Source organism: Carettochelys insculpta, chromosome 1, assembly GCF_033958435.1.
Source record: "Carettochelys insculpta isolate YL-2023 chromosome 1, ASM3395843v1, whole genome shotgun sequence".
In the NCBI taxonomy this organism is placed as follows: Eukaryota; Metazoa; Chordata; order Testudines; family Carettochelyidae; genus Carettochelys; species Carettochelys insculpta.
Genome location: NC_134137.1, coordinates 254,092,944 through 254,105,353, shown reverse-complemented (window position 1 = coordinate 254,105,353; position 12,410 = coordinate 254,092,944). Strand labels below are relative to the sequence as shown.

The window sequence follows — 12,410 nt, the reverse complement described above, 5'->3', positions numbered from 1 at the left end:
ATGGTGGCAAGTGGCAGTGAGGGTTTGGAGGCAGAAATTAGCGCATTTGAAGCAAAGTCAAATTCTGACAGCTTATGGGACTAAATCAGAGGGCCCAGATAATCTCCACCCAAGAATGCTAAAGGAACTGGCATATATAATGGAATTGCCTAATAGCAAAGATTTTAATGAGTCAGTAAACTCAGGGTGGAGGGGCTAATATCCTATGACTGGAGAATTGTCAACATAGTTCCTGTTTTTAAGAAAGGGAACAAAAAGTAATTCGGGAAACTACAGGCCTGCCAGTTTGACCTGTGTTGTAAGTAAGGTCTTAAAATAAATTTTGAAACATTTAGAAGCTGGAGACAGAAGTTAACAGGAATTGGGATAAAATACAACATGGTTTTGTAAAAGATAGCTCATACCAGAAGAACCTGTTCTTCTTTGAAGATAATGGGATTTTTTTAGATAAAGAAAATCAACAGATCTCTTCTACCTGAATTTTAATAAGGCATTTGATGTAATTTCACATAAGAATTTATTAGTTAAATTGGAGATAATGGGAATTAAAATAAGAATTGGAAGGTATATAAAGAACTGGTTAAAGGGGAAACTAGAACAGGTTATACTGAAAGATGAACTAAACTGCAGAAATGTGGCACTTTAAAGACTAACAAAAGGATTTATACGGTGATGAGCTTTCGTGGGACAGACCCACTTCTTCAGATCAATTGCATTTCCAGTACAGACTGACATCTGTAAGTACAGAGGTCCAAAAAATTTGTACTTACAGATATAAGTCTGCACTGGAAATGCAATTAATCTGAAGAAGTGGGTCTGTCTCACAAAAGCTCATCACCGAATAAATCCTTTTGGTAGTCTTTAAAGTGCTACTTTTCTGCTGTTTTGTTTTGTTAGAATACAAACTAACATGGCTACCTCTCCGTTACTAGTGAAAGATGAGCTGTCAGGTTTATAGGGAACTTACCAGTGGAGTTCCTTGGGATTGGTCTCAGAACCAAACTTATTTGAACTGAACCAAAAAAAAAGGGGGGGGGGGTAGAGGGAATGTGTTAATAAACTTTGCTGATGATGTGACATTGGACTTTATTTCCAGCATGAAGGAGGACCAGGATATCATATAGAAAGAGCTGAATGACCTTGTAAACTGGAGTAATAGAAATGGGATGATAATAATTAGTACAAAGTGATGCATTTAGGAATCAGCAACAAAAATGTTTGTTATATGCTGGGGACTTATTGGTTGAAAGTGAAAGAGGAGGTTACAGATCTGGGTGCATTGGTAGGTCACTGTATAAATATGAGCTGCCAGTGTGATGAGGTCATGAAAAAGGCTAATGCAGTTTTAGGACACATCAGGTGAAGTATTTCCAGTAGAGGGTGAAAAGGGTTAATACCATTATACATGATACAGGTAAGGCCTCACCTGGCGTACTGGTCCCTCTTGTTTAAAAGAGATGAATTCAAATGAACAGGTAAAGAGATGGGCTACAAGGATGAGAGGTGACTAGTAAAGGATGACCCGGGGTGGAGGGTCACGTGACTCTCTCCCAGCTTGAGGAAGGGTTGGGACGATCCTCCTCCACCCCTGTCCTACCTCTTCCCACCCCTACTCTGACTTCTCTCTGTCTCTTCCACAGCTTTGTGTTGCCCCCAACGTGCCTCTTGCCCCAACCAATTCAGCCTGGGAGGACAAGTGAAGCCAGCAGGTGTTGGAGATGCAGTTCTTGCATGTCTGGAGGGACTAGAAAGAGGGGCTTGGTGCTCGTATCAGGAATTTGCCAACCCCCCCACCCCCCACTCACTGTCAGAAGAAGGGGAAGTGAAGCAACATGGCCCCAACTCTCACTGGTCTCCGTGAGTTGCTTAGAGGAAGAGGCAGGATTGCCCCGCACTAACAGGTGGGAAGTGAAGTGACCAAGCTAGAGTAGCAGAATGATTTGGGGCCATGTTGTTTTGCTCACCCTGCCGCTGCTGGTGAGTTTGTGTGGGAGTCCTGAACCGCTGATGCAGGTGCTAGGTCCCTTTTCCCCTCCCCCACTAGTCCTTCTAGATATCCAGGGACTCTGGCCCCACTAGCTGCTGGCCAACCTTGTTCCTCCTACCCCAAGACATTTGAGGTGGGCACATGCCTCCATGCTCCCTCCCCCGCACGCTGCTCTTGTCTGGGATAACCTGAGGAACAGAAAACCTAACTTATGAGAGGAGATTTTGGAAGCTTGGCTTGTTCAGCCAAACCAATAGAAGGTTATGGGGAGATATGACTGCTCTTCATGCATACATCAGAGGGACAAATGCCAAAGAGGGAGAGGAGTTATTTAAGTTAAGCGCTAGTGTGGACAAAAGAACAACTGGATGTATACTGGCCCTCAACAAGTTTTGACCATCAGAGGAGTGAAGTTCTGAAGCAGCTTTCCAAGGGCACAGGGGGGGCAAAAAACCCAACTAGATTCAAGAATGAACTTGATAAGATTTTATGAGGGGGATAGTATGAGGAAACGGCATATACTGGCATGGAGCCAATCTGTGTCTGCTAGCAGCAAATAGTTCCATTGGCCAATAGTATTAACGTGAAGAGGTTCTGAATTACTGCAGAAAATTCTTTCCCGGGTTTTTGGCTGGTGGGTCTTGCACATGTGGTTAGGAAGGAATTTTCTCTGGGTCAGACTTGCAGAGAATGGAACCTGGTCGCTTCAGGTTTAAACTTCAGATTGTATCACCACCCTCATTTGCAAGCCAGGAAAAGCTTTATCCTCCGGTAAGCAACAAGACCACCTCTGGCACCTTGTAGGCTAACTGATATTTTAGAATATAAGCTTTTGTGGGCAAAGACCCTCTTTGTTTTGCCCACAAAAGCTTGTGCTCCAAAATATGTTAGTCTATTAGGTGCCACAGGACTTCTTGTTGCTTTTGAAGATACAGAAGAACTTGGCCCACCCCTCTGATACTTCCCCTCCAAGAAGTTGTTTGTTTCCTAGTTCTAGGTCTGGTTAGTAAGTCCTCAGACCATTATTTTATTTGTCTCCGGTATGTACACATTTGAGTATAAGTTGTGTTATCTTGTGCTAAATATGGGTGAAGAAGTCATTTAGCTTGATCAGCAACTTCAAGATCTGTTTGTGATTTTCTCCATCTAGGAATATCACAAATTGTTACATTTTATTCCATTTTTAAGGCAAATTTACAGTAGACAAGATTTGCTGGCCTAGCTGCATGTGTACAAGCAAAATCATGTTTTGACAGTATAGCTTATGCCCATTGAGAGCAAAATAAATTATCCCAGCAAAAGCACTTTTATGCTGGTATAACTGTACCTACACTAATGCAATCTCACCCCAACTGACAGTACTACATGGGTAAAAGTTTTTAGTGTAGATCTGGCCTTATTAGAATACCTAGGCAAAGCAAAATACTAGACCAAAACACAGTGAGATAAATAAAAATACAAAGGACAGTCTGATTTTCATTTACAGTAAGGTCACTTTTTGCTCCTCTGGCAATATAAAGAAGTCTTTAAATGTCCAAAAGCCATGTTTGTAACCCCTTCATGCTGTCAGAATGATGAAAAGGGAACTTATTATAAAGAGAATCTGACCAAATCGGACAAGGATCTTCTCTAGTTTTATATGCACTTTGAAAAATTATTATTAATGTAATAACCATAACATACAACCCTGAACTGTGTCTGTGTAGGAAACATGCTTATGTGTTTCTAAGTCAACTGAATCCAGCTGGCTGCTGTAATTCTTTTTTTTGTCATTCTAGCAAACAATGCACTTGTTAAACAAACTAATTAATGTGAGAGCTGACAAATAAGCGAACAAAAGGCACACTTTGAGGCAGTGTTCATAGGGGGTAGAAATGGAGGGAAAACATGAGGAAAACAAATCACTCTATATGTAGCAGTGCAAGATTGTTTCATTTCGTAACAAAGGAAGGAATTAAGGCAAGGGATGAAGAGAGGAAATGACACTGAATGAGATAACAAAAGTTTCATAGAGAGGAAAACAAAAGAAAGGACATGAGGGGAAATCATCGTAGAAGACAAAAGCAGTAACATTAGGGGAAATAGGCTTATGAAACAAAACATAAGGAGGTCACTTGGGAAGGAAGCTTCTGCAAGGTGATTGTATCTCTGAGCACTGGACTGTTGACAAAAAAGCAAACCAAACCTAGGAATGGTTTGTCTGTGGAGAGGTTATCTTTCTTCAAGGCAGTAGCCAGAGCTGAAGTGTGGGTGGCTGCCCCAGGCCCTGAGCTTTTGGCCAGTAGCTGCCCCAGCCATCCTGTGGTCAGGAGGGGCAAGGATTACTTGGGGTGGGCAGGGTGGCAGCAGTGGGCAACTGTATCAGTAGGGGATCCCTCCCCCCAGCCCCTACTGCACTCACCACACAGAGCCGTCTGCAGTCTGCTTCTCTTGGCTCCACTGCGCCCTCCTGGCCCACTAAGCCCTCCTTCTCTGCAGCAGTGGGAAGTGGCCTCTGTTCCCCTCTACCTGTGGAGAAGTGGGGCTCAGTGGCCTGGGAGGGCACGGCAGAATGGAGCAAAGCAGGCTGCCACCAGCACTGTGTGGTGGGTGTGGTGAAGTGGGGAGGGAAATGGCTGAGGGGAGGTGACCTGCTGCCACCGCATGCCACACTGCCCCAGGTCATCCCCGGCGTGGCTGGTTGGGGAGGGGGTGTGAGTGGGGGCACTGTGGGGGAGAGGCAGGGCCTGTGGCGTGGGGGGGTGTCCTCTCCAGGATGGCCCTGGCAGTAGTAACCTGTAAGAGAAAAGCAAATATATGCAAGTGGTGAGATGCAAGCTGTCCTGCACCTGCGTTGTCACTGGTGCTAGTACTATCTGGGTTACAGCACTTGGTTAGATGCCACAAAGTAAATGGCAATGCGTTAACTATATGCACGTTGTAAAGGCCACTAGGACCTCTTCCACCCTTAGGGAAAGGAGTGCTAACCTCCTCTCCTGTCATTTAGAGCACTTGCCAGTCAGGCTTGTAACACTTAGCCCTACATTCCAGAGATGTAAATCAAGGATTGCATGTGGTGCAAGGAAGCAAAAATCAGGCCCATCCTCTGCATAATCCTGCTAAGTGGAGATTGCATAGCTCTTTAGTCAGCTTCCCCTTAGGGCTTGCCACAGAGACTACAAATACACTACATTTCTAAAATGTGCTTTCTCCCTTCCAGCTCTCTCACTAACCTGGTTTGTCAGATACACATTCTTTTTGGGTTTCAGGTGTGTTTTCAATTTTACCTCCTACTATACTTCATGTATAAAATCTCCTTTACCTGTTGCTGGAAGTATCTGGTGGCCTTGCTGTTGCAGCTTCTTACCAAATAAGAAAGCCTAATCCAGACTAGCACGGCTCCTTCTCTGTTACTGATCCAGAATGTTATTCAAGTGTTGTGGCTAGAAAGTTTGATCTCCTGTGTTTTTGTTCTTCCTTTTTATCTTTCCACCTCAAATAAGCATCCCCTCCTCCACGACTAACTTTGGTGCCAGTGTTATGTCAGAAAATGCTACTGATGACCCTACTCTGGTGATTTCTTCCAATATCTTGACTGCAGTTGCCATTTAGAAACCATTTAGTAAGCTTTTAAAGATACAGTATAGATATCAATACTGAACCTTCTTTACATTAACCCTTGTCAATATAATCATAAAATTTGGATCGATAAGTGACCTGTTCCATTTGTAATACATTTTCAATTTCTTTGTCCAACGTAGCGTTAGGCTTTGTTTAACCAAGAAAGCTGTACTGGTATAACTTGAATGGGCTTTTAAATCAGCATTGTTAAACCATTTATAAGGTTGAGGGACCTGAGTTGACAGCAGAAGGGATTGAAGCTGTGACCTTAGGAGCTAAACCCGTGGGCTCTACAGCATGAGCTAAAAACCAGCTACCTCTCAGCTAAAGCTGTAGAGCAGACTTTACTTTTCCTTGTCATGTCTCAGTCCCTCTGGAGTTACATATTGAGGACCCATAGATGAATATTTATTATCATTTAAGAGGAGAATATTTCAGTTTCTCTTAATCAGTTTCAGATAAACCAGAACAAGCCAGTCTTTATCCAAAATAAAAATGTTTTAACTATATTGGTTTTATATTCAACCATAACTTATGCCAGTGCAATAAGCTCTGGAGCCTCTTGTTCCCTTGGGAGACTAATGAGAAAATTAATCACGTCATTGTGAAGCTATTCCTATAACCTATATTTTCCTTTTCTTTACTGCATCCTATCAAAACAAAAAGCAGTCAAGTAGCACTTTAAAGACTAGCAAAATAGTTTATTAGGTGAGCTTTCGTGGGACAGACCCACGAAAGCTCACCTAATAAACTATTTTGCTAGTCTTTAAAGTGCTACTTGACTGCTTTTTGTTTTGATAGTGTATAGACTAGCACGGCTTACTCTCTGTATTTATTGCATCCTGTCTGTCTTGTTTTCCACTCCGTATCCCAAGCAAAAGTTTGAAACCTTTTCTCTGAGGGGAAGCATGTCAGAGATAAGAAGCAATCCTGAGTGTCGCTTCCTGCCAAGCAGAATTAGGCTAAGCAGTAAGCACTGAAAAAGTTTAAAGCTCAATTGTCATTTTTAAGGTGGTCTTTGCAGATAAAAAACACAAAATCAGTCCTGTAGACTTTAAAGACTAACAAAAACTAACAGATTAGGACGGAGGCGCTTCAGTGGGTTGCTGTGTGAAGATGCATGCTATTACCACCTGCTCTGTGTATGGTCTGTGTAAAAATGGAGAACTTCTGAAACTAATGATAGAGGCGATATGATAGAGGTATATAAAATCATGAATGGAGTGGAGAAAGTGAATACAGAGAAGTTACTTACTTGTTCTCATAATATAAGAACTAGAGGACACCAAATGAAATTAATGGGTAGCAAGTTCAAAACTAATAAAAAGAAAGTTTTTCTTCACACACCGCACAGTCAACCTGTGGAACTCCTTGCCAGAGGATGCTGTGAAGGCCAGGACTCTAACAGAGTTTAAAAAAGAGCTCGATAAATATTTGGAGGTTAGGTCGATAAATGGCTATTAGCAAGGGGTAAGGCATGGTGCCTAGCATTTTGTCAAAGACGGGAGGTGGATGGCAGGAGACAAATCGCTTGATCATTGTCTTCGGTTCACCTCCTCTTGGGCACCTGGCATTGGCTACTGTCGGCAGACAGGATACTGGGCTAGATGGACCTTTGGTCTGGCCCAGTATGACCGTTCTTATGTTAACAAATAACAAGCAGTTCCGTGCACCTTAAAGACTTAATTAGGTCCTGAGCTTTTGCGAGTGAAACCCACTCCATCAGATGGCTTTGCAGAGATTAAAAACAGAATCCTGGGTTTATACTGAAGGTGGGAGAGTGCAAAGGTCAGGCGAGGGAGAAGGAAGTTACCTGTCAAAGCAGGACCAGTTAATGATTCAAATTAGCCTGGATGTGAACTTATCCACAAATATTCATGAACTAATAAATTTGATAGTCTCTGAGATGTCACAGGATTGCTTGTTATTTGTGAAATTACAGACTAACAAATCTATACCTCTGAAGCTTCTATGTCTGTCAAGCTGATACTTAAGAGAGCCCAACAAACCCATAACATTTCAATGACGTGTGTATGGCTGGATGAGAGGCTTGATTAGAGGAACAGCCAACCAATCATTCCTCTTGATTCAAGCTCAACTGATGAATAAGGCGTGAAGAGCAGCATATGTATAAAATATGGGGGAGATGTGCACGTGCTCTCAGTGTAAAGGGTGTCCGGTCTAACCCTCTTACAAATGAGCTGTCCTAGCAGATGTTTTCTTTTAATTATTTTATGCTGTGTAACTACTTCCTTAATATAGTACAGGTTAATTCAACAGAGAATTAAACTGAAAGCATCTGGCTGTGGCTCTGTGACACTGTGAATAAGTTTCCAAGGTTGAGGCCCCTTGTAAAGGTCATTCTGAGCTATTGGTTTTTTTTTTCCAGTTGATGTTATAAATAGTGTTCTATGACTCAGCCCCACAGTAACAGGCAGTCTCTCTCTATTCATGTGACAGAATTTGTGGAATTTTTTTAAACTCAGAGAGCACCATTTCAATTTTCAGTGCAACTTTTTCTGTAGCTTTTTTTTTTTTTTTTAAATGTTGTGTTGTCTGCCAAGTGGTGTTAACATTCCCTGGAGAGCCACAAAACAGACCAATCTTTCTGAATTGTTATAGTTTGGTCTTTAATTACTGTTAGGTTTGTTTGTTTTTAATCACAGGGATTTTTTGTTTACGCTTCTAGTGACACAGCACCAGAAGGATAATTTTTTGCAATCTGAAGAAGTGGGTCTTACCTAAGAAACCTCCTTACTTAATAAATAAAATTGTTAGTCTTTAAGGTGCTACAGGACTGCTTGTTTTGCCTTAAGCTTTCTCTTCTGGTGCTCAGAGGCAAAATTGTAGGTGGCTCAGTAGAGCAACATCTCAGGCTCATGGGTGCAACTCTGCTGACTGTATGATTGTATAGCACCCATAGGGCTCAGACCTGGTTGGTCTCTAGGCAGTACCACAGAATAAATGTTTAACAATGTGTGTCTTTACAAGATGTGTGAAATCGAACTCCAGAAGATCGACCCCCACGGGCTCAGCACCGTGTTGTCTGAGAGACCAGTGCAGTGTCTGGGGGGTAAGGAGATTACTACTGTTTGCTGATAAAATATAAACTAGACCCATAATATTCTCTCTCTGAAATATACAAAAAACTTCCATAAGTATTCAGCTTAAAGGATGATAATGGTTTTATTCATTTCAGTCATTTAACCAAGCAGCAGGTACAGTTATATCTGAAAATATAGTAATTTGCATATATAAGACATTAAGATAGGATGAGATGACCTGGGAAAATTTAAGCCCCTTGTAGAAAACAGGTGCAAGCAAAATCCATCATAAGATTCAAAGAGCTTTAAAATAATCCACACCAGAGAGTCTCCTCTGCCCCAGATTTGTGAGACTTGGCAGAACTAAGTGTTTATAACTTTCAGACTGTGTTATGTAACAAAACAGCCACAGCTGTGAAAGAAAATTCATTTCCATCAGAAATCTGATTCTGGATAGTGTGTAACTCAGACCCAAATTTGTACTGTGTGCCTGTTTTATCAGCAAACAGTAGTTAGCTCCTTGCCCCCCAGGCACTGCATTGGCCTCTCAAACAACACTGTGCTGCAGTATAAATTTGACTTGCAGTGTGTTGGCATTTGCAGTTGATTAAGGGGCTTGGTTTTCAGCCGTGCTGGTAGCTGTGCTGCTGCTTCTGATCCACGGCTGGGTAATAAAGAGTGCCTCCGTAAGCAAGAGGAGCCCTGTATGTGTTCCCCTAGCAGCATGGCGAGCTCACTGACAGTTGGACAGCGAGCAGCTGATGCCTTCTCTTGCCAGGTATGGCCCACTTTGACTTTGCTACAGCAACGAAGGGTCCTGTGGCACCTTACAGACTAACAGAAAAGTTTTGAGCATGAGCTTTCGTGAGCACAGACTTAAGTGAGTCTGTGCTCACGAAAGCTCATGCTCAAAACTTTTCTGTTAGTCTGTAAGGTGCCACAGGACCCTTCGTTGCTGTTACAGATCCAGACTAACATGGCTACCCCTCCAATATTTGACTTTGCTGGCTTTCTTCATTTATTGGGGGTGGGGTGGGTAAGAGGGAAACAAGGAGAAAGCATCTGAGACAAGGGAGAGAAATTAACTCCCCCTCTTCCCAAACCCTAAAATGTTCCAATACCAAAATCCTCCTCCTTCATATGATCCTAGCACAAAAGCCCTTTTCACCTAATTTCTCTGTCATTTAACCCCCTCATCCCCATACCACATTCATTTTAGCACTGCAGCCTCTTAATGCCCATCTCCCAAACTGGTCCAGCGCTTCTTTCGTCTTCTGCATTCTATGGTAGTCCCTCATCCATCCTCCTCTACATTCTACCACAATAGCCTTCTGCATGCCCATTCCCCAAATATTCTGCCATGTGATCCCTGTCTGCAAAACCTTCCTGCCTCCCTTAATTTTTCCAGCAGTCTTGAAAAGTCCTAATTAGCTCCAATGAGCAAAGCCAGAAAGACATGTCAGTTTTACCACTCCACTTAACACACATGCTGCTGAGGGTAATGTGTGTTTTGTGTCTGCAGCCAGAATGCTGTGGAACTGGGAGGGAGGCATACTAACAAATCAACATGGAAGCTGCTTTGAGGGTCTGGGATGCTTGTGCTAGATTACTTGCTTTTATGGGTCATGGACTTATTGGCTAACTCTTCCAGTTTGGATCATCCTTTCCTTCAGTCACTGGCTAATATAATCCCATTCAAATATGCGGCCCTTAAGGTACGAACAAAGGCTGTAAGAAAAATTGGGCATATATTTGCAGCTAATTTCTTTTTAATGTGGTTTTCATTATGGCTTATCCTATTCAATTAAGGAAGTAAGGATGGGAAAACAGGTTTCTTCCTTTTCTCCATCCCCTCCCCTGCCAAGTCTTTATTCAGTGTAAAATAACAGAGAGGAAATCACAAGATTGAGGTATCTACCTCCAAAGAGGATTCAGTGACCTGATACGATTTGTGTAAAATCCCAAAGTGTTTGTTCGGCTTTTAATGAAACAATTGCACTTGTGTTCTCAAACCATGACCCTGAGACATATAAGGCTACTGTGGGATTTAACCAGTCTTGCTAAATCTCAGAAATCCAGTTGCATTAAAGTGCTCAACTGAAACAAAAGCAAATCAAAACAGATCAGGGGGATGGTGGAATAGCCAGTGTAGATGCAATACCTAAAGATCTTGCCTAATATTCTTTTTCTGATCAAGCAATGATGGATCCCACTGGCGAAGCAGCATTTCTTGGCAGCCAAACAGCATGAACTTGGGCTCACAAGTTCGAACACACTGATGTGTTTTGTAGGGGAGGGATAACTCAGTGGCCTGAGTATAGGCCTGCTAAACCCAGGTTTGTGAGTTCAATCCTTGAGGGAGCCATTGAGTGATCTGGGGCACAAAGATTTAAAAAAAAAAACAAAAAAAAAAACTGTTAGGCTTGATGATAGGTCCTGCTGTGAGGGCAGGGGAGACTGGATTCAATGACCTCTGAAGATCCCTTCCAGTTCTATGAGATAGATAGATAGGTATATCTCCAAGCCTGATTGATAGCTGCCTGACCAAAAAAGTATGAATTGACTAAGTAGCTGTTTCTTTGCCATATGCATTTAATTTGGTATCTCGTGCTTTTTATTTCTTGCAGGGCTGTCAAAATGAATGCACAGCTGGAGGATGTGCAGGTGGAGCCACAAAGCAAGTAACTGAATCTTTCAAGGTAAGATTTTTGCAAAAGAATAAGTGCCTGTAATAGAGTGAGACACAGAGATCTTAAGATAGTTAAAATTTTAGTATGTAATGCTGGATTTATGGGCATGTTTATTATCATAATGCTGGACATGTTTTACACTGATAGCATTATCTAAAATCTATTAATCCCTGTAGAAATTAGAGCATTAAAAAAAAACCACATTTGCTCTTCATTGCCGTAAGCAACTACTATTTTACGTAGTCAGCTGCATGGGATACAAGAAAGACAGGTGTGGTTACTTCTTAAAAATTATGTTCTTCTCCCATTACTTATTCATGTCAGTTTGAATCTGACGTACACACGATGTGTGCACAACACCAAGAAGATTTTTTTTCCCTAGCAGTATCCGTAGAGTTGGCCTGGGTGCCCTCTGGAATTGCACCTCTATCACACATTACATAGGGCCCGTCCACTCCCTCAGTTCCTTCTTACTACCTGTAATGGCTAGCTAGAACTTCCTTGATTTTGCAATGTCCCATTGTAATTTTGTACAGTAGACCCATGAGTTTTGCGAGAGTTGCGTTCCCGAGCAACCTCACATAACTCAATTTTGTGCAAGTTGGAGCGAGCCAGAAACCACGCAGCAGCTGGGAAGCTGTGGCAGAGTGGCTTTTCCCCACCTTCCCCCAGATGGGAGAGCTGGGAGAGGGCAGAAGCATGCTCGTGTCAGCTCCCAGCCCCTGGGAACCCCAGGATTTAGACTCACGTTAACACAAGGTAAGTGAGAGTCAAAATCATGTGTTTCGGGAGTCTACTGTATATAGTTAGCTATTCTTAGGTATAGTAGTCACAGTGTTAGGGGCATTTCTCTGAGCTTCCATTACAGGAGTGTTCACTCTCAGACAGTATTTTTTGTTTTCAGAAGAGGGGTCAGGATGGCCCAGAACCTAGGGATCCAGGAAGAAGAAGTGGCTGAGGATTCTGATCCTATCATGGTGGATATCCTTCCTTAACCCCTCTGGGCCCTTGGATATTGATTGTGCTGCCTGTTATCAAAACTGTAAATGAGACCACAAAACTTTATGGTAGACTCTGGCCTCTTTGCCC

At 42.4% G+C, this 12,410-nt stretch overlaps 1 protein-coding gene and 1 non-coding gene across 3 annotated transcripts in view; one reads left to right on the top strand and one right to left on the bottom strand.

Annotated features, from left to right (window-relative positions):
- BCAT1 (branched chain amino acid transaminase 1) overlaps positions 1 to 12,410 on the top strand; it is a 113,239-nt gene that overhangs the window by 20,181 nt on the left and 80,648 nt on the right. For both annotated transcript variants that reach the window (XM_075004852.1, XM_075004861.1), the window contains exon 2: positions 11,259 to 11,330. In XM_075004852.1, the coding sequence (XP_074860953.1) occupies positions 11,259 to 11,330 (72 nt within the window). The remainder of the gene's footprint in view (positions 1 to 11,258; positions 11,331 to 12,410) is intronic.
- On the bottom strand, positions 4,849 to 4,976 carry LOC142007737 (U6atac minor spliceosomal RNA). Its single transcript, XR_012644013.1, has one exon. It is a non-coding gene; the product is annotated as a U6atac minor spliceosomal RNA (small nuclear RNA).